The 21676-nt window shown below is 44.5% G+C and overlaps 1 protein-coding gene across 4 annotated transcripts in view; it reads right to left on the reverse strand.

Moving 5' to 3' along the window:
• Positions 1-21676, reverse strand: part of col18a1a (collagen type XVIII alpha 1 chain a) — a 113557-nt gene that overhangs the window by 13192 nt on the left and 78689 nt on the right. For 3 of the 4 annotated variants that reach the window (XM_035394276.1, XM_035394274.1, XM_035394277.1), the window contains exons 5-30: positions 18002-18065; positions 16996-17052; positions 15740-15876; positions 15562-15588; positions 15175-15372; positions 14630-14656; positions 14396-14458; positions 12793-12876; positions 12542-12592; positions 11982-12113; positions 11315-11377; positions 11079-11123; positions 8856-8987; positions 8343-8408; positions 8216-8242; positions 8022-8120; positions 7631-7666; positions 6182-6265; positions 3618-3650; positions 3412-3447; positions 3218-3277; positions 3000-3077; positions 2862-2897; positions 1981-2034; positions 598-657; positions 434-499 (exon numbers count right to left, since the gene is read on the reverse strand). In XM_035394276.1, the coding sequence (XP_035250167.1) occupies positions 434-499; positions 598-657; positions 1981-2034; positions 2862-2897; positions 3000-3077; positions 3218-3277; positions 3412-3447; positions 3618-3650; positions 6182-6265; positions 7631-7666; positions 8022-8120; positions 8216-8242; positions 8343-8408; positions 8856-8987; positions 11079-11123; positions 11315-11377; positions 11982-12113; positions 12542-12592; positions 12793-12876; positions 14396-14458; positions 14630-14656; positions 15175-15372; positions 15562-15588; positions 15740-15876; positions 16996-17052; positions 18002-18065 (1815 nt within the window). The remainder of the gene's footprint in view (positions 1-433; positions 500-597; positions 658-1980; positions 2035-2861; positions 2898-2999; positions 3078-3217; positions 3278-3411; positions 3448-3617; positions 3651-6181; positions 6266-7630; positions 7667-8021; positions 8121-8215; positions 8243-8342; positions 8409-8855; positions 8988-11078; positions 11124-11314; positions 11378-11981; positions 12114-12541; positions 12593-12792; positions 12877-14395; positions 14459-14629; positions 14657-15174; positions 15373-15561; positions 15589-15739; positions 15877-16995; positions 17053-18001; positions 18066-21676) is intronic. The other variant, XM_035394275.1, reaches the window with a different exon arrangement.

Here is a 21676-nt window from a genome sequence, read left to right on the forward strand (position 1 = left end):
ATATTTTTTCATGGTACTGTAGATAAAATGTTCTGAACATGTTTTAAATATTAAAACCTAATTTTTAATATTTTATTATTATCTTAAGTGAATTGCAGACCACGGTCAGCATACGGTAATATATCTGACACAACTAGATCACTTACATATGGGTCTTATCTGGACTAAATTTCAGGACTAATGGAATTACATGAAATTAACAAAACTACCTACCAAAAACAGAAAAAAGCCATTCTTATTCTCCGTAGCTACCTCTGCCTCGTATTGCATTTTCTCCTGGTCTACAGAAGTGTTTGTGATACTCGTGATGGGTTTGAAGCAACATTCCCAGAGATGCCATTTAGACTTTTTGAGTGTTGTTTGACTTAGACATGGCTCAGGCGACACCCCATACTGCACATGTAAACACGTGCTGCAGCTGGCTCAAACTCACATTGAACCTGTCCACAGGAAGTTCTGGCCCGGGGGGGCCTGGAGGTCCGGGGGGGCCCGCAGGACCCTGAAATGCATCAATAAAATGTCCCAAGGTCATTATACTTTTAGCTAAATTCAGAATTATATCGTTACCTCTTCACTTGGGTTTAATATCATACTCACAGGAAGCGAGTAGCCAGATTCTCCTTTTTCCCCTTTATACCCATTCACCCCTGGACGGCCCTGCAATCGAACATCACGTTAAAGCACGAGGGTGAATCTGCCTTTCAAACATACACTTCTGTGGGAACTGAAAGCACTCAGTCACAGACACATCCATTTGTCCATAACTTTGACTAACAACTGAAAGCATTATTTTTTTTTCTTCACAGTTGATGAAAACTAACTTGCCAAACTTGGTTCATGAAGAAATATTTAACAAGTGTTTAGTCAAATTTAAGGACTTGATTGAATACAAGCCTTAATGTTATAACATTTGTAAACAGTATTCATCATCTTTTCATGAGTACTATTAAATACTCACACTAAACCCCACACTGAGATACTCACTGGTCTGTCTAGACTAAACTCCACACTTAGATACTCACTGGTCTGCAGGACTAAACCCCACACTGAGATACTCATTGGTCTGCAGGACTAAACCCAACACTGAGATACTCACTGGTCTGCAGGACTAAACCCTACACTGAAATACTCACTGGTCTGTCTGGACTAAACCCCACACTGAGATACTCACTGGCCTGCAGGACTAAATCCCACACTCAGATACTCACTGGTCTGCCAGGACTAAACCCCACACTGAGATACTCACTGGTCTGCAGGACTAAACCCCACACTGAGATACTCACTGGTCTGCCAGGACTAAACCCCACACTGAGATACTCACTGGTCTGCAGGACTAAACCCCACACTGAGATACTCACTGGTCTGCAGGACTAAACCCCACACTGAAATACTCACTGGTCTGCAGGACTAAACCTCACACTGAGATACTCACTGGTCTGCAGGACTAAACCCCACACTGAGATACTCACTGGTCTGCAGGACTAAACCCCACACTGAGATATTCACACTAAACCCCACACTGAGATACTCACTGGTCTGTCTGGGCTAAACCCCACACTCAGATACTCACTGGTCTGCCAGGACTAACCCCAACACTGAAATACTCACTGGTCTGCAGAACTAAACCCCACACTGAGATACTCATTGGTCTGCAGGACTAAACCCCACACTGAGATACTCACTGGTCTGCCAGGACTAAACCCCACACTGAGATACTCACTGGTCTGCAGGACTAAACCCCACACTGAAATACTCACTGGTCTGCAGGACTAAACCCCACATTGAGATACTCACTGGTCTGCAGGATTAAACCCCACACTCAGATACTCACTGGTCTGCAGGATTAAACCCCACACTGAGATACTCACTGGTCTGCAGGACTAAACCCCACACTGAGATACTCACTGGTCTGCAGGACAAAACCCTACACTGAAATACTCACTGGTCTGTCTGGACTAAACCCCACACTGAGATACTCACTGGTCTGCCAGGAAGCCCGATTTCACCCTTTAAGCCAGAAGGGCCGAATGGTCCCTGTAGAAATGTAAAATTAATCATACTAAACAAGATAATCATGCTACTATACATGTATATATATATATATATATATATATATATAATCATGCTGCATTATAGCAAAGATGTATAGTGCTTTGGCATTGTAAGAGCCAGAGGACACCAAAGAACATTCTGGAAAATCCACTGTGGTCCAAGTGTCATCAGAACTTTGAGCAGATGGTTCACACTTTCAGCATGACTAAGCCTTAAATTCACGAGAGAAATAGCAAGCATACGAGGTATGGAGTTATTAAAATAAATAAATATGAGATCTTCATGTTTGTATAATCCATTAAACTGGACCAGCAAGCTGATTTTCTACTTTAAAGTTTTCAACGTTGCTGAGTACACAAAACACACTACTCTCAATCTCAGATCACTAAATATATTCGGTGCTTAGTCCTAACACATTTCAAAGCTAAAAACGGATCCAGCTAGAAAGCCAACCCAATGAGCCAGAACGCACAGTTGGATATTAGCTGCATTAGCATGCAATGAGATTCCACACCGAACGCTGTAGATCTGACTCATTGCAGGGTTTACCATTACTGCTGGATTTGCTTCCAGCTGAGTTCCATCTGGCAATATAATACCAATGTGTGCTGCTGAACATTCTGAGAAATTAAAGCTTCTTAATATTGGTTTTAAAAAAATGTTTTAAATAGTCTGTGTTTTCCATGTCTATCAATTATTTAATTTTTAATTTCATTTTAGGCATTCAGTACTTGCTCGTAATCTTTTGTTTTAGACTCTGGAACTCTTTTTTAATGTGAACATTAACTAACATAACACATAACACTAACCGGTGGTCCGACTGGTCCAGGAGGTCCTCTTTCACCCTAAAGATACAGAGGTCATCATGAACAGAGTGTGAATGCTGAACTATGAAACTATGACCCACAATCTGGAACTGAACAGACAAGTGCGCCTACAACACTCACCCTCTGTCCTACTCCTCCACCGAAGTGGAGAGAGTTCCCATCGGGCCCGATGATCAGGCCCGGTTCCCCCTTTTCCCCCTGTAAGAAAGGAAAGGGATCGCAGAAGAAAAATAAGAAAGAAAAATGCTACGTTGAACTGAACAATCACCCTCTCAAAAAGCGTGTCTCTTTTCTGAGTGTAAGTTTAAGTGGAACGAAGGCTTCTCTTCAGGCCCTACCTTGACTCCATAGCCCTGGGGCCCAGGGTCTCCTCGGTCTCCCTTTGGTCCGATGGGGCCCTGTAGGGAAACAGCACATTTCAGACCCAGCTGTGCAGAGTACAGGCCCAGTTCTGCTTTCTTACAACTCCACCTCTACCTCCATGGACCATTGAAGCACTTCACTTTATTTTGTAAAATGTGTCAGAACTTACAGGGAAACCAGCTTGACCAGGAATGCCAGGTCCACCCTAGAAACAAAAGAAAAAATGGAAAACATGTTCTGATGTTCTTTCCTCAAGAATTTACAACATGGCGTCGGGTTAGCATAAGAACAGAAAAACACGCAACCGCCCTTCACGTGTGAGACAGAAATAAAGTGTTTGTGATGTACAGTATGATCAATCCCTTTAACACATACCTGATTTCCTGGGTTTCCAAAGGTTCCATCCCGCTGTAGAGCAGAAAAACATATTAAACTGTTACCATGCCAACACTGGGGGCATGAATGAGCAGTACAAATAGATGGTGTGTGTGTGAGTGTGTGTGTAAACACAGAGTAGTACAGAGATGGTGTGTGTGTGTATGTGTAAACACAGAGTAGTACAGAGAGACGAGGTGTGTGTGTGTGTGCGTAAGCACAGAGTAGTACAGAAAGAGAGTGCGTGTGTGTAAACACAGAGTAGTACAAAGAGATGTGTATGTCTGTGTGTGTGTGTGTGTGTGTAAACAGAGTAGTATAGAGATGGTCTGTCCGTAAACACAGAGTAGTACAGAGATGGTGTGTGTGTGTGTGTGTGTGTGTGTGTGTGTGCAAACACAGAGTAGTACAGAGATGGTGTGTGTGTGTGTGTGTTAACAGAGTAATATAGAGATGGTCTGTCTGTAAACACAGGGTAGTACAGAGAGATGGTGTGTGTGTGTGTGTGTAAACACAGAGTAGTACAGAGATGGTGTGTGTGTGTGTGTGTGTGTGTAAACACAGAGTAGTACAGAGATGGTGTGTGTGTGTGTGTGTAAACTAGGTGTGTGCAGACACGTCATTGTCTGTATCTGTTCAACCAACAAAATTATCTGTCTCTGTATCTGTTTTCAGAGTGAAGCCTGGAAGTGGGAGTTGTTTATACTGGAAGTCATATTAAATTGGGCAAGTGTTGTATTTTCTAACCTAATATCAATGCAATTGTTGTGCCTTCAAAGCATCAGATTGATTTAATATCAGCATATAATTAATTATGAAATATATTTCCACATCATCATACTGTACTTTTCATCTCTCTCTCTTTTTATTTTTACTTTTAACTAAACTAAGTTTTATGAACTGTCTGAACCCCACAACTAACCCCCCCCCCCCCCCACCACCAGCTTTAACTGGGGAACATTGAACAATCAGAAACTGAAAAAAATGTTTTATAAATCGAAAGATTCTGTTTTGCATTGGAAATAGAAACTATTTACAGTAAAGATATATAGAAAAATATCCTTCAGTTGAAGGGAATAATCTTAAATTCCAATGATGCTGCGTTTGTGTTTCTTGATGTGTTAATGTTACTGCAGTTCGCTAGAGAAATGTTAATTACTACTTTACAATAGTAATTACATAACAGTAATACATGAACTTTTTTGTTTTATTTTTTATTTTTTCCCCTACTGAACTAAATTTGGATAGACTGAAAACCATCTGATGTCCTCATATTTTCCCTTGGTGGAAACTGTTACCATGAAATCTGGACTGGATTTTGTGTTCATTTAGTAGCCAAGACCTTAAATTGATGAATATTGACTGAAATACAAGGTAAAACGTCGTTTTTTTTCAATATTTCGACATGGTTTTTTTTTTTTAATGGAGGAAATTAACACGAAAAATCTTTGAGCATGTTTCATTAGGTGTCTTTTCCTGCTTACAGAGTGAATGAGTAAGTGAATCGATGATAAGAAAATTTTTGGTTACGCTGACCTATAAAACGCTATTCCAAAAGCAAAATTAGACATGTTATACATCGTTAGAAAGCTTATACTCTCCCCAACTGAATAAATGAATTGTCAATCAAGCCAGACTGTACTAAAAAGGGCGACAATGCCGTAAACAACACGTGTGGTATTATGCACAGCTATTATGGAAGGTACCCAGGCATCACAAATGCGCATATATTTCACAAACAGATTGTCCAAGACAATATATGACCACTCAGTCTCAAAAGGGATATCTCTACGCGTAAAACCAATGGTAAGATTGCATATTTATTCAATATTCAGTCCCAGATATTGACTGTAGAATGACATGGTATCATTTTAAAAAACTTTTCTTGTTTATTTGTTATTCAGTGAGCAGTGTTTTGACTGCTGTATTGGCATATCATAGGGCTACTGTTGGGTTTATCTTGTTGCTTTGATGGAATACGATTTTTGAGTGGTGAAAAAATATTTTTATGAATGCCCAGATAGACAATATTGTTCATTATGTCATGGATGGGTGGTGTAGTGGCAGATGAGACTGCAGGGAGGGGGTGCGTGTTAAATGAACGACCAGAGCGACAGTGGTGGCGCTGCAAAACTCCATATTCGGAATAGTTGTCATGTATCGTCTACTAATGAAACTAAAACAAAGCGTTTCTGTTTTTAACTCATACTTGGTTGCAGTAGCACTGAATGTCTGAGTTCAGTAAACTCGGCATGCCGGAGTACCGACCACTAAGGGCTTTGCGCTAAGAGGTTAAAATACCAACTTCCGGTTAGGGCCAGCCCACTTCCGGTCTAAGCCCCGCCCATTCTGAGTACGGATACGTATACAGATAATTTAGTTGGTTGAACAGATACAGATACAAATAATGGTGTACTCGCTCATCCCTAATGAATAGAGTAGTACAGAGAGATGGTGGGGGGGGTAAATAAATGCTGATTAACACAAAGAGATGGTGTGTGGGGGGGGGGGGGTGAGTAAATGCAGATTAACATAGAGAGATGGTGTGTGGGGGGTGGACTTACATCGGTCTGGTAGATGATCTGTCCAGGAGAACCGGGTGGGCCGGGGGGTCCAGGGATTGATGCCCCATCCCGACCAGGATCTCCCTAAAGATGAGACCCACATTAGCCTGGCTTTGCTAAACTGCAGTCTGGCAGTGAGAGGGAGCTAATGTTAGGAGCTAACAATAGGAGCTAATGTCAGGAGCTAAGGATTGGAGCAAACGATAGGAGCTAACATCAGGCGCTAATGTTAGGAGCTAATGTCAGAAGCTAACGCTAGGAGCTAATGATAAGAGCTAATGATAGGAGCTAACAATAGGAGCTAATGTTCAGAGCTAATGTCAGGAGCTAACGCTAGCAGCTAACGATAGGAGCTAATGGTAGGAGCTAACAATAGGAGCTAAGGTTCAGAGTTAATGATAGAATCTAATGATAGGAGTTAACAGTAGGAGCTAACAATAGGAGCTAATGTTCGGAGCTAATGTCAGGAGCTTATGCTAGGAGCTAATGATAGGAGCTAATGGTAGGATCAAACGTTTATAGCTAACAATAGGAGCTAACATTAGGAGCTAAAACTAGGAGTGAATCGTAAAAGCTAACATTAGGAGCTACCATGACTGTCACTGGTGGACTCGGGGGGGAGGGGGGGGCAGGGTCGGCGACCGCTCCCCTGGTGCCCCCATGGTTGAAAAAGTGTCGCTAAAGTGCCCTAGTGCCCCCTCTAGAATGGCGAAAACGAGAGGAAGTGCCTTATTGGCTGCCCTTCACATGTGAAAAAAATGATTGAGTGCCCTCTAGGGTGCCCCTTCATGCAATATATTATGATGATGTGCGCTCTAGAGCAAGAAAATTCGATAACGTGTCTTAATGAGTGCCCTTCTAGTGCAGAAAACGTGATGCAGTGGCCTATGCGGTGGTCTAAATTTGACGTTCCCTATGGGTCCCCTTCCAATGAAAAAGGCTGCTGTTATGAAGTGCCCTCTATGCCGCCCCTACATGACAGTGTCCCAAAGGGTGCCCTTTCCAGGAGAGAAAATGGGATGCAGTGCTGTATAGGGTACTCCTACAGGTGAGAAAACATTATGAAGTGCCTAATTAGGTGCTCCTCTAATGGAGAAGTGCCCCTCCAATGGATAAAATGTGATGCAGTGCTGTAAAGGGTGTCCCTACATGCGTGAGAATGCGGGGAAGTTTCCTAAAGGATTCCCCTCCAGTGGAGAAAATGTGATGTGGTGCCATATAGGTGCCATTACAATGGGATAAACTTGAGGTTCCCTACAGGTGCCTTTCTGATGAAAAAAACTCATGAAGTGCCCTCTTAGGTGCCCTTCCAAGTGAGAAAACACGATGCATCATAGCTTTTTGTGCGCTGGTGGGGCCCCATGTCGTGCAGTAGGTGCCCTTTTTATTTTTTCGCCCCTGCCCTTCAAACAGCCTGAGTCCGCCACTGGTCGCTGTGGTAACACTCACCCGATCTCCACGCTCTCCTTTGTCCCCCTTAGGTCCCTGCAACCAAGAGAAGAACGGCACACAGTTAATATTTTTGCTAACATCATACTTGCGAATAAAATCAGAGGCAGCTGATTCACACACAGCATGTTAACCTTTGTTTAACCCAGGAGGGTCACTTCAGAGCAGGTTCCATTTTCACAATGATGACCAGACAAACAAAACAGTGCGATAAAGCAGGAAATTTCTAAAACAATATCAATCAATGACAAATGATACACACATGACAAAGTGCAGGTTTAAACAAGCAAATCAGCGAATTTAATCTTTTTTAAAAAGATATTTTCCATGACAAACCCCCAGCCTTAATAATGGTGTAACAGCGCTTATGACAGACAGTAGGAGCTCTCACCTGTGGTCCGATGAAACCGTCTAACCCTGGTCTACCATCCCTTCCCTGAGGTCCTTCTCTGCCCTTCTCACCTGGAATCCCAGGGAAACCAGGTTTGCCCTGTGTGTCAAAGATGTACCAAAATCAGACATCGGTTTCAAAAGCAACCTTTTAAAGCTTTAACTTTAAAAAGTTAAAATAAGAAAGGTTCTCACTGGAAAGCCAGGACTGCCAGCGGGACCCTGGAAGTGAACGGGAAGCGACAGACAGCGTTAGCCCATTTTGGCGGGAAAGAACAGGCGCCTCTATCGCCCGGGCAGAGAAAAGCCGGAGGGCACTCACCTGCTTCCCTTCGGGTCCCCTCACCCCAGGAACCCCATTGAACACACCCGAGCCCTCCATGTCGTCCTTCGCAGAGACAGCAAGGTCAGAAACACCGAAAAAAGCCGCTCAACCGACAGCCAGCTCGGCGTCAGGGAGCTCTCGCTACGAAGCGCAGTCGCTCCGTACGCGCAGAGCTTAGCAAGGTTTTCAGCACAGAAACATTATTTATGTATGTGCACATTACTCACACATACATAACTGAAAAGGGCTGAGCTAGTTAGCTATTAGCAAGTAGCTAAGAGCTAACAGGCATGTAGGCAACAGTTGCTTTTTTGTCCATTTACAAGACAAAAATGAGGCAAGATGAAAAAACCAATTTAGGCCATTTTAGGAACCTCAGCCAACAAATGAGAATAGACGGACTTCCTATAAACACCTTCATAAAGCCCCAAAATTTGCCCTCTCACATGCAGCCACATGGCAGACAGTGAGATGCAGTAAGAGAGTTGGCTCATGTTTGCCGGTACTTACAAAGCCTGCACTAAGCCCGTTGCCAGGGGGACCGGGTGGCCCCGGAGGTCCAACAGGCCCCATCGGCCCGGGAAGCCCCGCCAGTCCACCTTCTCCAGCCCGGCCCGGTACTCCGGGCAGTCCCTGTGCACCCTACAGGAGAGAGGGAAGGACTAGCCAATGAGATGCGAGGAGATGAGAGGGAAGAACTGACCAATGAGACACAAGGAGACAACAGTTTAGCCAGCTCCAGCATCTTCCAACTGCTGAAGACAAGCCCAGCTTATTCAACAACATCCTGCTGTACACAAAGAAACAGCAACAATCAGTGGTAATCAAAACAAACACAAGCACACACTCATACATACACACGTGCATGCACACACACACACTCACTCACCGGCACACGCACACACGCACACACACATACACGCATATTAATTCACACAAACAACAGCGCACACAGACACACACACACACACACATCCTGTAGAGGGAGAGGGTAAAGACAGAGACTCAGAGTTCATAAAGGAGGGGATAAAGACAGAGACTCGGAGTTTGTCCTTCTGTATCAAACACCAGGGCCAGGCCTCAGCATTCCGTCATCATCCGGACTTCATCCGCTATATCACTACTCCACTCACACAACATGCCAGTCAATAAAATAAAATAATCATTCATCATAACACACATTAAGCAAGTCTAAACCAAAAAAAAAGAAAGTCCTATAGTAACTGGGATTTTGTTAGAATTTTTCTCCATGTAGCTTTATATTTAAATTTAATATTTAAACATTATATTTAAACATTATTTTTTTTACATTTTTATATTTAAATTTTACAACAGACACCAGGGACCCGTGACACTGTCCCTCCTATATGAGGAGGCCCTAGAAATCCCTCTGCGGGTGATTTAACACCGACTGTGTTTGGGTTGATTTAGCCCTGGAGTGCTCAGACCCTCAGTTCGGTACGTCTGAGCAGGTGAGAATGCGTGTAACACCAAACCTTTGAAACACCAAACATGCGAACGCATAGCACGAGCACATCGGCGACGGCCTCCGATAAGCTGAGTTGACCTGTTAGGAATAGTGTAGCGCCGCCTACATGGACATTTTTCACTTGTTCATCTGTAAGGAATAGTGTAGCGCTGCCTACATGGACATTTTTCACCTGTTCATCTGTAAGGAATAGTGTAGCGCTGCCTACATGGACATTTTTCACCTGTTCATCTGTAAGGAATAGTGTAGCGCTGCCTACATGGACATTTTTCACCTGTTCATCTGTAAGGAATAGTGTAGCGCTGCCTACATGGACATTTTTCACCTGTTCATCTGTAAGGAATAGTGTAGCGCTGCCTACATGGACATTTTTCACCTGTTCATCTGTAAGAAATAGTGTAGCGCTGCCTACATGGACATTTTTCACCTGTTCATCTGTAAGGAATAGTGTAGCGCTGCCTACATGGACATTTTTCACCTGTTCATCTGTAAGAAATAGTGTAGCGCTGCCTACATGGACATTTTTCACCTGTTCATCTGTAAGGAATAGTGTAGCGCTGCCTACATGGACATTTTTCACCTGTTCATCTGTAAGGAATAGTGTAGCGCCGCCTACATGGACATTTTTCACCTGTTCATCTGTAAGACTGTAGGCACCACGTCATCACATAAAGCCTTCTCTGTTCTTATCTCAGTCTGAGAGCAGTGTGTCTGATTTGCAACATAGCCCACATGTAATTCCACATGCTACGTGTGCATGTGTGTGTGTGTGTATGTGTGTGCCTGTAGGTGTGTGTGTGTGTGATCGTGTGTGCCTGTAGGTGTGTGTGTGTGATCGTGTGTGTCTGTAGGTGTGTGTGTGTGATGGTGTGTGTGTGTATGTGTATGTGTGCGTGTGTGATTGTGTGTGTGTGTGTGTGATCGTGTGTGTCTGTGTGTGTGTGCGGGTGTATGTGTGCGTGTATGTGTGTGTCTGTAGGTGTGTGTGTGTGTGTAATCGTGTGTGTCTGTAGGTGTGTGTGTGTGATCGTGTGTGTGTATGTGTGTGTGTGTGTGTGATTGCGTGTGTGTGTATGTGTGTGACTGTGTGTGTGTGTGTGTGTGATGGTGTGTGTGTGTCTGTAGGTGTGTGTGTGTGTGTGTAATCGGGTGTGTCTGTAGGTGTGTGTGTGTGATTGTGTGTGTCTGTGTCTGTGTGTGTGTGTGTGTGTGTGTGCCAGCGTAGCAAGTCTCCAGATGCTTACCTTCTCCCCTGCAGGTCCTGGAAGGCCCAATTCACCAGCATCTCCCTGTAGGAGAGGAGGACAGGGCCTCAGGATATATGACAAAAGCCAGGAGAACAGCTTCTGCGTAGTAACACCATTGTAAAAGCAAAACCTGGTCTCCAAAGACCTTCCCACAACAACGGGCATGTTACAGACCTTCCCACAACATTAACGCTGTAACTCATATAACAATGGGGCATGTTACTGTCAGCTACCTTCGCTCCTTTGATGCCTGACGATCCTGGACGTCCATCAGAACCACGAGGACCAGGTGCACCCTAAAATCAAAAAACCGTGTTGTACCTTAGCAGAAAGTCCAAAAGACAAAGACACTCACATGCGCAGAATCAACCAACTCAACTCTAAAAAGTGATTCACAAATGCAACGGCTATTGGCACATGGTCACACACACAAACACACACATACAAGCAATGCATGCTTGCACATACACACACACTTGCAGGATGCATAAAGACACACACATACATGCAAGCAACGCATGCTTGCACACACACACATGCACACACACACACGCACACACGCTTGCAGGATGCATGACGACACACACACACACACCTACACACACACACACACACACACACGCACACACACACACACACACACACACACACACACACACACACACACACCTACACACACCCACACATGCACACACCTACACACACACGCACACCTACACACACACACACATGCACACACCTACACACACACGCACACACACACACACACACACATGCACACACACACACACACACACATGCACACACACACACGCACACACACATGCACACACACACACACACACACACACACTTAGGAGCGCAGGTTGGCGCAGAGCCCAGCTAACCCCTCATACTCACCGGTGCTCCAGGCTGCCCAGGAGTTCCGGGGCCTCCACCAGACCCATGTGAGCCAGAGCCGTGGGGCCCTAATGGCCCCGGGGGGCCAGGGGGCCCAGCAGGCCCAGGGGGGCCAGGTAGACCCTGTAGGCCCTACAGGCAAAGAGACCGCAGACACACAATCACAACCTCCGTCACACAATGGCTGCCAGATTTCAACTACAGCAACATCCTTTCACAATTTCCTTAACATTTCTGAAAAAAGCTGATAAAAATAGACATCACTGAGGAAAATACCATACATGCATAATTAAAACGACAAATTCACTTAGTATCTGTAATATAATTATGCCTGCAGGCTTGCATACGGAAAAGTCAGTAGAGATCATTTCCTTCTGTGAATCTCACAATTAGACCACAGAGCGTGACATTCCTCCTACTGAGAGAAAAATGGGCTCCCGCTATATGAGGAGAATAACGCTTTTCATTTCTGCACAATTCCCATACCAGGCTTCGGCGCACTGAGCATCTCAGGGATAGTCAAAATGGTCATATTTATGCACGAACGTAGCAAAACCTACCCGCAAGTTCTCCAAATCAGCGAATCCAGACCCTTCCATGTCCACAAAGGTCTTCAAACAAAGAATTGAATATTAGACGGTGGACGGTGGAATTATTTGAGCGATTTGTAATACAACAGTAAAGCTATGTTGAGGATAGAGCACAAGAAGTACAGTTAATCAGTCTACAGCACTGTTAGTGAAGTTACCACTCAGATGCAGTAAGACCTTTGGGGTTTGAGAGGATCGTGGGTGTGAATATTCATACTCACAGGTCTGTCTGAGCGAGAGGACCCGGGGGGGCCGGGGGGGCCTGGAAGGCCTCGGGGTCCTGGGTGACCATCGCCACGTTCACCCTGCGAGGAGCAAAACACATGTCAGACACTGCGTGCCGTCAGACCACGATCCCGACCCCGTAACACTACACACACCCGTCCCTATAATGCTACACACACCCGTCCCTATAATGCTACACACACCCGACCCTGTAACACTACACACACCCGACCCTATAATACTACACACACCCGACCCTATAATGCTACACACACCCGTCCCTATAATGCTACACACACCCGTCCCTATAATGCTACACACACCCGACCCTATAATGCTACACACACCCGTCCCTATAATGCTACACACACCCGACCCTATAATGCTACACACACCCGACCCTATAATGCTACACACACCCGACCCTGTAACACTACACACACCCGTCCCTATAATACTACACACACCCGACCCTATAATGCTACACACACCCGTCCCTATAATGCTACACACACCCGTCCCTATAATGCTACACACACCCGTCCCTATAACGCTACACACACCCATCCCTATAACACTACACACACCCGACCCTATAATGCTACACACACCCAACCCCATAACACTACACACACCTGTCCCTATAACACTACACACACCCGTCCCTATAATGCTACACACACCCGTCCCCGTAACGCTACACACACCCGACCCTATAATGCTACACACACCCGTCCCTATAACGCTACACACACCCGACCCTATAATGCTACACACACCCGTCCCTATAATGCTACACACACCCGACCGCGTAACGCTACACACACCCATCCCCGTAACACTACACACACTCGACCCTATAATGCTACACACACCACACACCCGACCCTGTGACTGTGCCCATCCAGGTAAGTCCAGGTCTGCTCGACACACTTCTGGACTGCATCATCAAGGACTTTACTGAAATCTGGCATGGTGATTTGGTCTTACAAGAAACCCCTAGAACCGGAATGACACTCGTCTTGGATCATTAATCTAGGAGATATGGGCTAATAAATTTTGGGCTAATTAGCGCAACTCCATGACTTAAACTCGATATATCTACATTACAATGGGTCATAGAGAAATGGTTCTTTTCAAGGTCTTTAAGTCCAAAAGTATGTTGAATTGACCTGGACTTACCCACCCAACACATCACTGCTGGTCAATGCATAGGTACTGTGGATTCAGCTAAAATCTGTCTTTATTTTTTACTTTTACTGTAACAAAATTTAACTGCTAAGTGCCTTTTTTTTATTCACAAACAGTTTTAGCAAATTCATTTTGGCAAATGCTATACTCAGGAAACCTTTTTTTAAAAACTGCATAATAAGGCAGTTTTTAATAACAACAAACAAAAAGCAAACGCAAAAGTGTAAAAGCAATGCATACAAAGAAAAAAAAACTGGAAAAAAATAAACTCAGATTTCCTTAACAATACCATCAATATAAACCAGAAAATTATTAACACATAGATTTGAACAGCCAATTCTGAAATTGAATTTTAAAGTCACAGTTAAGGACAGAGATGGGCTGAATCCAGGCCCTCGGTCAGCTTACCTTCTCTCCCTTAAATCCACGATCTCCTGGGATTCCTGGGAATCCTGGGGGCCCCACGGCACCCTGAGCAGGGGGCACAGGGAATGGGGTCAGTGCCTGAGGCCTCATATACAGTCTGACCTCAGCCATAACAAAAGTGCTGAAGGCCTATGTACAGTACAGTACATTACACTGAACATCAAGGACAATCTTATTACAACCTTCTGCTTGCAGAAAAAAGTACAATGAACTTACTGCGATACCATCTTCACCAGGATCTCCCTGGGAAACAAAAAATGTTTTAATAAATCTAATGTTGGAGAGAAAAAGCCATAGAAACAACACTGGTATCAATTACATTAATAGTTTATTGAGGTTTAAAGTAATGCAGCTTCATATCGTTTCAATCGCAATGTATAGTGGCATTATCTCATTGACATGCACAAATGCAGTATAATACCTGATCACATACAATATGGACTCTGAATACGACATTATTTAGCAGATGCTTTTGTTCAGAGTGACTAACAGAGCTTTTCTTTTGCACAAAGTTGATTTGTGCCGTTGGATATTTGTTTTACTGAAGCAATGTAGCTTAGGTACCTTGCTCAAGAGTGCAACGGCAGTGCCCCAATCGGGACTCGAACCTGCGACCTCTATGTTACAATCCCAGTTTCGTAACCATTATACTGCTCTGTTAAAGCATTAACACGTCCAATTTGACATTTTCTGTGAAAGGCACGCTCTAAGAGCTGAAGTGCTCTCACAGGAAGCGGCCCAGCATGCATTGCGGTACTCACTGGCTCTCCGTCGGTTCCTGGCGTTCCAGGTGATCCTGGGGGCCCCGGCGGCCCTCGGGGCCCCGTCACCTGCTGCACCACTGAGCCGTCCCCACGCTTCAGCACCTCCGCGGCGGGCCCCGGAGGCCCAGGGGGGCCGGGGGGCCCGGGGGCGCCAGGGTCCCCTTTAGAGCCAGAATATCCGAAGCCGGCAGTTCCCTTCGGAGGCGAGACGTTACAGGAAATGGCGTTATTTCCCACTCCACGCTCCCTTCGCACGTTTATCATGATAAAACGTCACGCTAAATACTTTATACCTAGCCTGCATTAAGACAGTGTGATAATAATTCCAAATACATAACTCTCAGAGTTCTGATAACTTAGTTTCATGAACTTTTCAAAATATACCTTCACTCCTTTCTCCCCAGGCACACCCTGAAAAAGAGACATCCAAGAAACATTACCATCTCAGCCAAATTCACATGCATTACCATCTCAGCCAAGTTCATATGCATTACCATCTCAGCCAAGTTCATATGCATTACCATCTCAGCCAAGTTCATATATTACCAACTCAGTGCAGTACCTTCTCGCCTCGGGCTCCGCCCCCTTGTGACCTGGACCCAGACCCAGAGGAGGACCCAGAATCCCCTTTGGGCCCAGCGGGACCTCGGTCTCCCTGATTGCCTTTTTCTCCTCGATCGCCCTTCTCCCCCTTTGAACCTGAAACAGAGAGTGGAAGACTGCAAGACTACACCAAGCATCCCAGTGCTTCATCAACTCTCCTCCTCCTTCCCACAATGCATCTCTCCAGCATGAACACCGAAGATCTTGCTGGTTCTTCAGCTCTCCTCTTCTTTCCCACAATGCATCTCACCAGCATGAACACCAAAGATCTTCCTGGTTCTTCAACTCTCCTCTTCTTTCCCACAATGCATCTCACCAGCATGAGTACCAAAAATCCCAGCATTAATGCCATGCTAATGCTAATGAATGCGAGGTAACTAACATCTGCATGCTAATGCTAATGGATCCACTGGTAACTCACACCTGCATGCTAATACTAATGGTTGTGAGCTATCTCACACCTGCATGCTAATGCTAATAGTTGTGAGGTAACTCACACCTGCATGCTAATGCTAATGGATCCACTGGTAACTCACACCTGCATGCTAATCCTAATGGTTATGAGGTCACTCACTCCAACATGCTAATGGATGAGGTAATTCACTCCAACATACCAATGCAAATGGATGAAGTAACTCATTCCCACATGCTAACGCTAATGGTTGTGAGGTATCTCACATCTGCATGCTAATGCTAATGGTTGAGGTAACTCACTCCCACATGCTAATGCTAATGGTTGTGAGGTATCTCGCATCTGCATGCTAATGGATGAGGCAACTCACTCCCACATGCTAATGTTAATGGATGAGGTAACTCACTCCCACATGCTAATGTTAATGGATGAGGTAACTCACTCTCACATGCTAATGCTAATGGTTGTGAGGTATCTCACATCTGTATGCTAATAGATGAGGTAACTCACTCCCACATGCTAATGCTAATGGGTGTGAGGTATCTCACTCCCGCATGCTAATGTTAATGGGTGTGAGGTAACTCACTCCCACATGCTAATGCTAATGGGTGTGAGGTAACTCACTCCCACATGCTAATGCTAATGGGTGTGAGGTAACTCACTCCCACATGCTAATGCTAATGGATGAGGTATCTCACATCTACATGCTAATGCTATGCCAAGAGCTGGAGTTCAGCACCAGCTGAGAGTCAAACCACAGCCTGAGCCCCGCCAAAGACGGTTCTCTAGGTCCTGTTACTCACCGTGCTGTCCTGGTACCACAGGGCGGGTCTCCTCTCTGCGCCGGCTAGGATCTTCAACTGAAACCAACGAGAAGCAAAGGGGAAGACAAAAAAGTTCACTTCAGGATTGGGTCAAGAGTCGACAACATCTCTATTCACATTTAGTCCGTAAAACCTTTAATTAGAGTATCTACAAAGATGTGTATTAAACTGAGTATGCTGTTCCTGTTGAGTTATAATAATTTCAACACTTTTCTTTTAAATAAGGCTGGAAAGATTTAATGCAGACTAAGACTACTTATTCAAATCAAAGGTGACTGCTTTCATGCTAATTTAAGCTGTAATTGACATAATTTGTTCAGCAGTTTATAAAGTTCACATGTGCATTAAATTTGTTAAATGTCTTTTAAAGTGGCCAGAAAAATAACCCATCATAATCTGGAAACTTGCATTATCAACTCTCTCCACCAGATGGAGCCCATCACTTCCATATAAACTTGTGCACACAACTGTTGACTTACAGAAGAGGAAGCAAGAGATTATTATATTTTTATTAAAACTTAATTACTTCTCCAGGTATTCTTTTCTAAATGTGTAGCTCAGATATGGTAATCCGCAACCACAACTGAACGGCGTGCAACTGCAGTATATGATAAAACGAAAAGATTAAAATAATAAAATGATTGCTATGTTTACATAGGAAATTGGGGGAAACAATCAAGTCATTTAATTAATTACAATAATAGCATGCAGCAATCTTGCTCTGTCAAGTGGACAGTTAAACTGGTTACAGGTCAATCAAATAGCAAAAGACCACGCTGTTGCAATGAAACGTTAAAAGTAAAGTAAGAGGCACCTTTTTAGTACATTCATTTTAAATACTGCCCAGCATTACAAAAAGGTCATTTTATCGGTTCGCTTAAGATCATCTAATTTGGGGCCGACGTTGTCGTTGATTATGAAGCTGAAGTCTAGGTGTGAGCGTGCACAAGCTCACGCAGCAGGAGGTTCAGCCGAACACGCTCACCTGCTGCCTGCGTCCTCCTCGTCACCGGGGGCTGCTGTATGGGCCGGAGAGATGGCCGAGTCGTCTGCACAGAAAAGAGGGGCGCGCTGTTTTAAAGTGAGGGCGGCACGGGGGGCCCACGGGGCCATACACACCGTGTGTGAACACACACACACACACACACACACACACACACACCTGCAGGTCTGGCCTCCGTCAGGAAAGCAGGAAAGTAGCCAACTGCCCGCAAATTGTGATTAACACAGCAGTCCACCAATCCTTGCTTACAAACAGTTGCTATGTACATACAAACAGTTCCTTCGACATCTAGCTCCGACACTTTCTGCAACATCGCTGTAGCTGATAGTGGAAAAAAAACTTTAGCTACAAGTTAGAAATCTTCTTTTGCAGGTATTGGTATTGTTGGGGAACTTGGAGAACGTTATGCTAAATATCTGGGGGTAACATTGGGTAGCATTTCTTTGGAATAGAACTTGTTTAATTTGTGTGAGCTAAAATAGCCAACATTTTTTTGCTGTAACTTTACCTCATTTTCATATCAATACTTTTAATGGCAAGCCTAGATTTTGCCAGTTTTAATGAATGACTTACAGAGAGTGCTTTGTGTGCATGAGTAACTTGGCCTTTTTGTGTGTTGAAAAACGTTTTTTTTTTTTTTTGTTGAAATACTCTATACACTACCTCAGGCCCAAACAATTAGGCATCACAGTGTCAATTGATAGACAACTGCACATCTCTGTCCTACCAGCTAACAATAGTATAGAAAAAATACGTATATAGTTTATTTTTCTAAAGATTCATGAAGATGAAAGTGAGATCCTAGAGTCATTGGCTCCAAAGCACAAAAGAATAGCTTTCTTGATAATTTAAGACTGCTGACTTCAAGCAGTAAGCCACATGACAAGAACCTGGGGGCTAAGCTATCATGCGCTTGTGAGGAATGTGACCAAAGTGGCTGTGTTCCACATAAGAAGCTTTGCAGAAGTCTGTTTCCTTCTCCTGCAGGTGGATGAGGAGAGCTAAATACATGCAGCAGGGTCCTGTTTCACGAAGCAGGATCACTGTGTTAGCTGGATCACTGCGTTAGCTGGATAACTGCGTTAGCTGGATCACTGCGTCAGCTGGATAACTGCGTTAGCTGGATCACTGCATTAGCTGGATAACTGTGTTAGCTGGATAACTGCGTTAGCTGGATAACTGCGTTAGTTGGATCACTACGTCAGCTGGATAACTACATCAGCTGGATAACTGTGTTAGCTGGATAACTGCGTTACCTGGATAACTGCGTTAGCTGGATAACTGCATCGAGTAAAACCCAAAACCCTCCAGATAGCTGTTCCGGGTTTTACTCAGCGCAGTTATCCAGCTAACTCAGTAATCCTGCTTTGGGAAACAGCCCCAGGACTATCAGGCTCGATTAGAGCAAAGCGTTCCTCAGTGGCACCCCAAAACAAACGATCAAACCACTGAAACTGCTATGAACTGCTACAGAAAAAATACTGATAATAACCTTTTTTAAAAAAAGCACAAGATAGCTCGTGTAATTTTCGCTTGCACTGGTTGCCTGCGAGTTTTAGAATTGACTTTGAGGTCTTTTTATTGGTTTTTTAATCGCAGAATGACATGGTACCAAAATATATGAACTATCTGCTAATAATTTGTTGAAATGAAATGTGCAACCTGCAATCTTCTGACAGCCTACTATGCTTGCCAAGAGTGAAGCAGCGAAGCTATTTTTTATGCTCCAAATCTTTGGAATACTCCACCAACATATATCACTACTTATTATTGCCCGAGTTCTATATCTTTTATCCTGTTTTGACCTTTTTTGTCTGAATCTGAATCAGCTACTTTATGTAAAGCAACTTGGACTGCAGACCTTTGTATGAAATGTTCTATATAAAATGACTATTGATTGTAAATTATTTATTATCCATCCATCCATTATCTATACCCGCTTATCCAGAGCAGGGTCGCGGGGGGTGCTGGAGCCTATCCCAGCGTGCATTTGGCAAGAGGCAGGAATACACCCTCGACAGGCAGCCAATCTATCGCAGGGCACACACACCATTCACTCACACACTCATACCTATGGGCAATTTAGGGTCTCCAATCAGCCTACCTGCAAGTTTAGTCATACACAGTCACACACGCACACAGTCACACATAGCCATGCACAGTCATACACAGTCTCACAGTCTCACACTGTCACACACGCACACAGTCACACACGCACACCACAGTCTCACACTGTCATACACAGTCTCACACTGTCACACACACACAGTCTCACACGCACACAGTCACACATAGTCATACACAGTCTCACAATGTCACACACGCACACAGTCACACATAGTCATACAGTCTCACACTGTCACACACAGTCATACACAGTCAGCCTCTGAATGAATTGGCGGGGATTTTTAAAATTATTACATTACATTACATTACATTACAGGCATTTAGCAGACGCTGTTATCCAGAGCGACTTACATTGCATCCAGTTATACAGCTGGATATATACTGGAGCAATGCAGGTTAAGTACCTAGCTCAAGGGTACAACGGCAGTGTCCTACCGGGGAATCGAACCTGCGACCTTTTAGGTTACAAAGCCAACTCCTTACCCATTATGCTACACTGCCGCCCTGCAAACAGTCGAATGGAATCAAAGAATCTGTGTGTTAAAGCCTGAATTTGTAATTACATGCCACAAAAAGTCAAACGGACGTTCATTGCTTTCATATTCTCAAGCCTGCACAAAGTACAAATCTCAATATAACAAATTGTATGGTCTCTACATGAGACGTGGTATGTGTCTCAGAGTTTACTAGTTCCTCCGACCACACTTTGCAGCTTTAGTCGGCAGACCCTTCCCAGAAATGTCAAAGAACTTCATGAAGACTGATACAGTGTAACAGACGGCAAACGACCTCGGGGGAAAAATGTCTGCTTCTTTTCACACGAGTGATCATGACTTCACTCCATTCCACAGCAGTGGCACGTGGAAAAAAAAAAAGACACATTTCCCCCCCTAAACTTGTCATAGCTGGTTTAATGCACGTATGCAGCACTAAACAATAATTACGTCTAAAATCCGCACACTCATAGGGGGAGAACTGGGACCCTAATCATGTAACCAGCTGCTGAGCATCTTTGAAGCCCTTGAGCAGCTACACGGGTAAATATGTACAGTTGGAAAATAAGGAGCTGTGTGATATCCGGCAGCTAATGGACAAAACAGCAACAAAAAAAAAAAGAACAAGGGAAAGTCCAGGGGCTGTGCGTGTTGCCCGGGGAGACGCCCGCGCGTCCTTCCCGCCCTGCAGCTTCCCTGGGGCTGCCGGGACAGCCGTCTCTCGGGCTGTGCTTCCCATCTCATTTCACTTATCTTAATCCTGAAAGCGCGGCACCACGCTGGAGGGAGGGGGGGGGGGGGGAACACAGGCCAGCAAGGTCTCCGCTTGATGTGGCCACCAGATGCTGGCCAATCACATGCAAGCATTTCACCACAAAATTCCTGCATGATGTAAGTGTCCAGGATGGCCTATTCAGAGAGCACTTCCCAGCACGCAGTATGAAAATAATGAAACACATGCTGTAACCATGTTTCTGGATACGGTACATACTGTGAGTGGGATGACCTCATCTAACCTGGGTCTTAGCAGACTGCA

Source organism: Anguilla anguilla, chromosome 15, assembly GCF_013347855.1.
Source record: "Anguilla anguilla isolate fAngAng1 chromosome 15, fAngAng1.pri, whole genome shotgun sequence".
Lineage (NCBI taxonomy): Eukaryota > Metazoa > Chordata > Actinopteri > Anguilliformes > Anguillidae > Anguilla > Anguilla anguilla.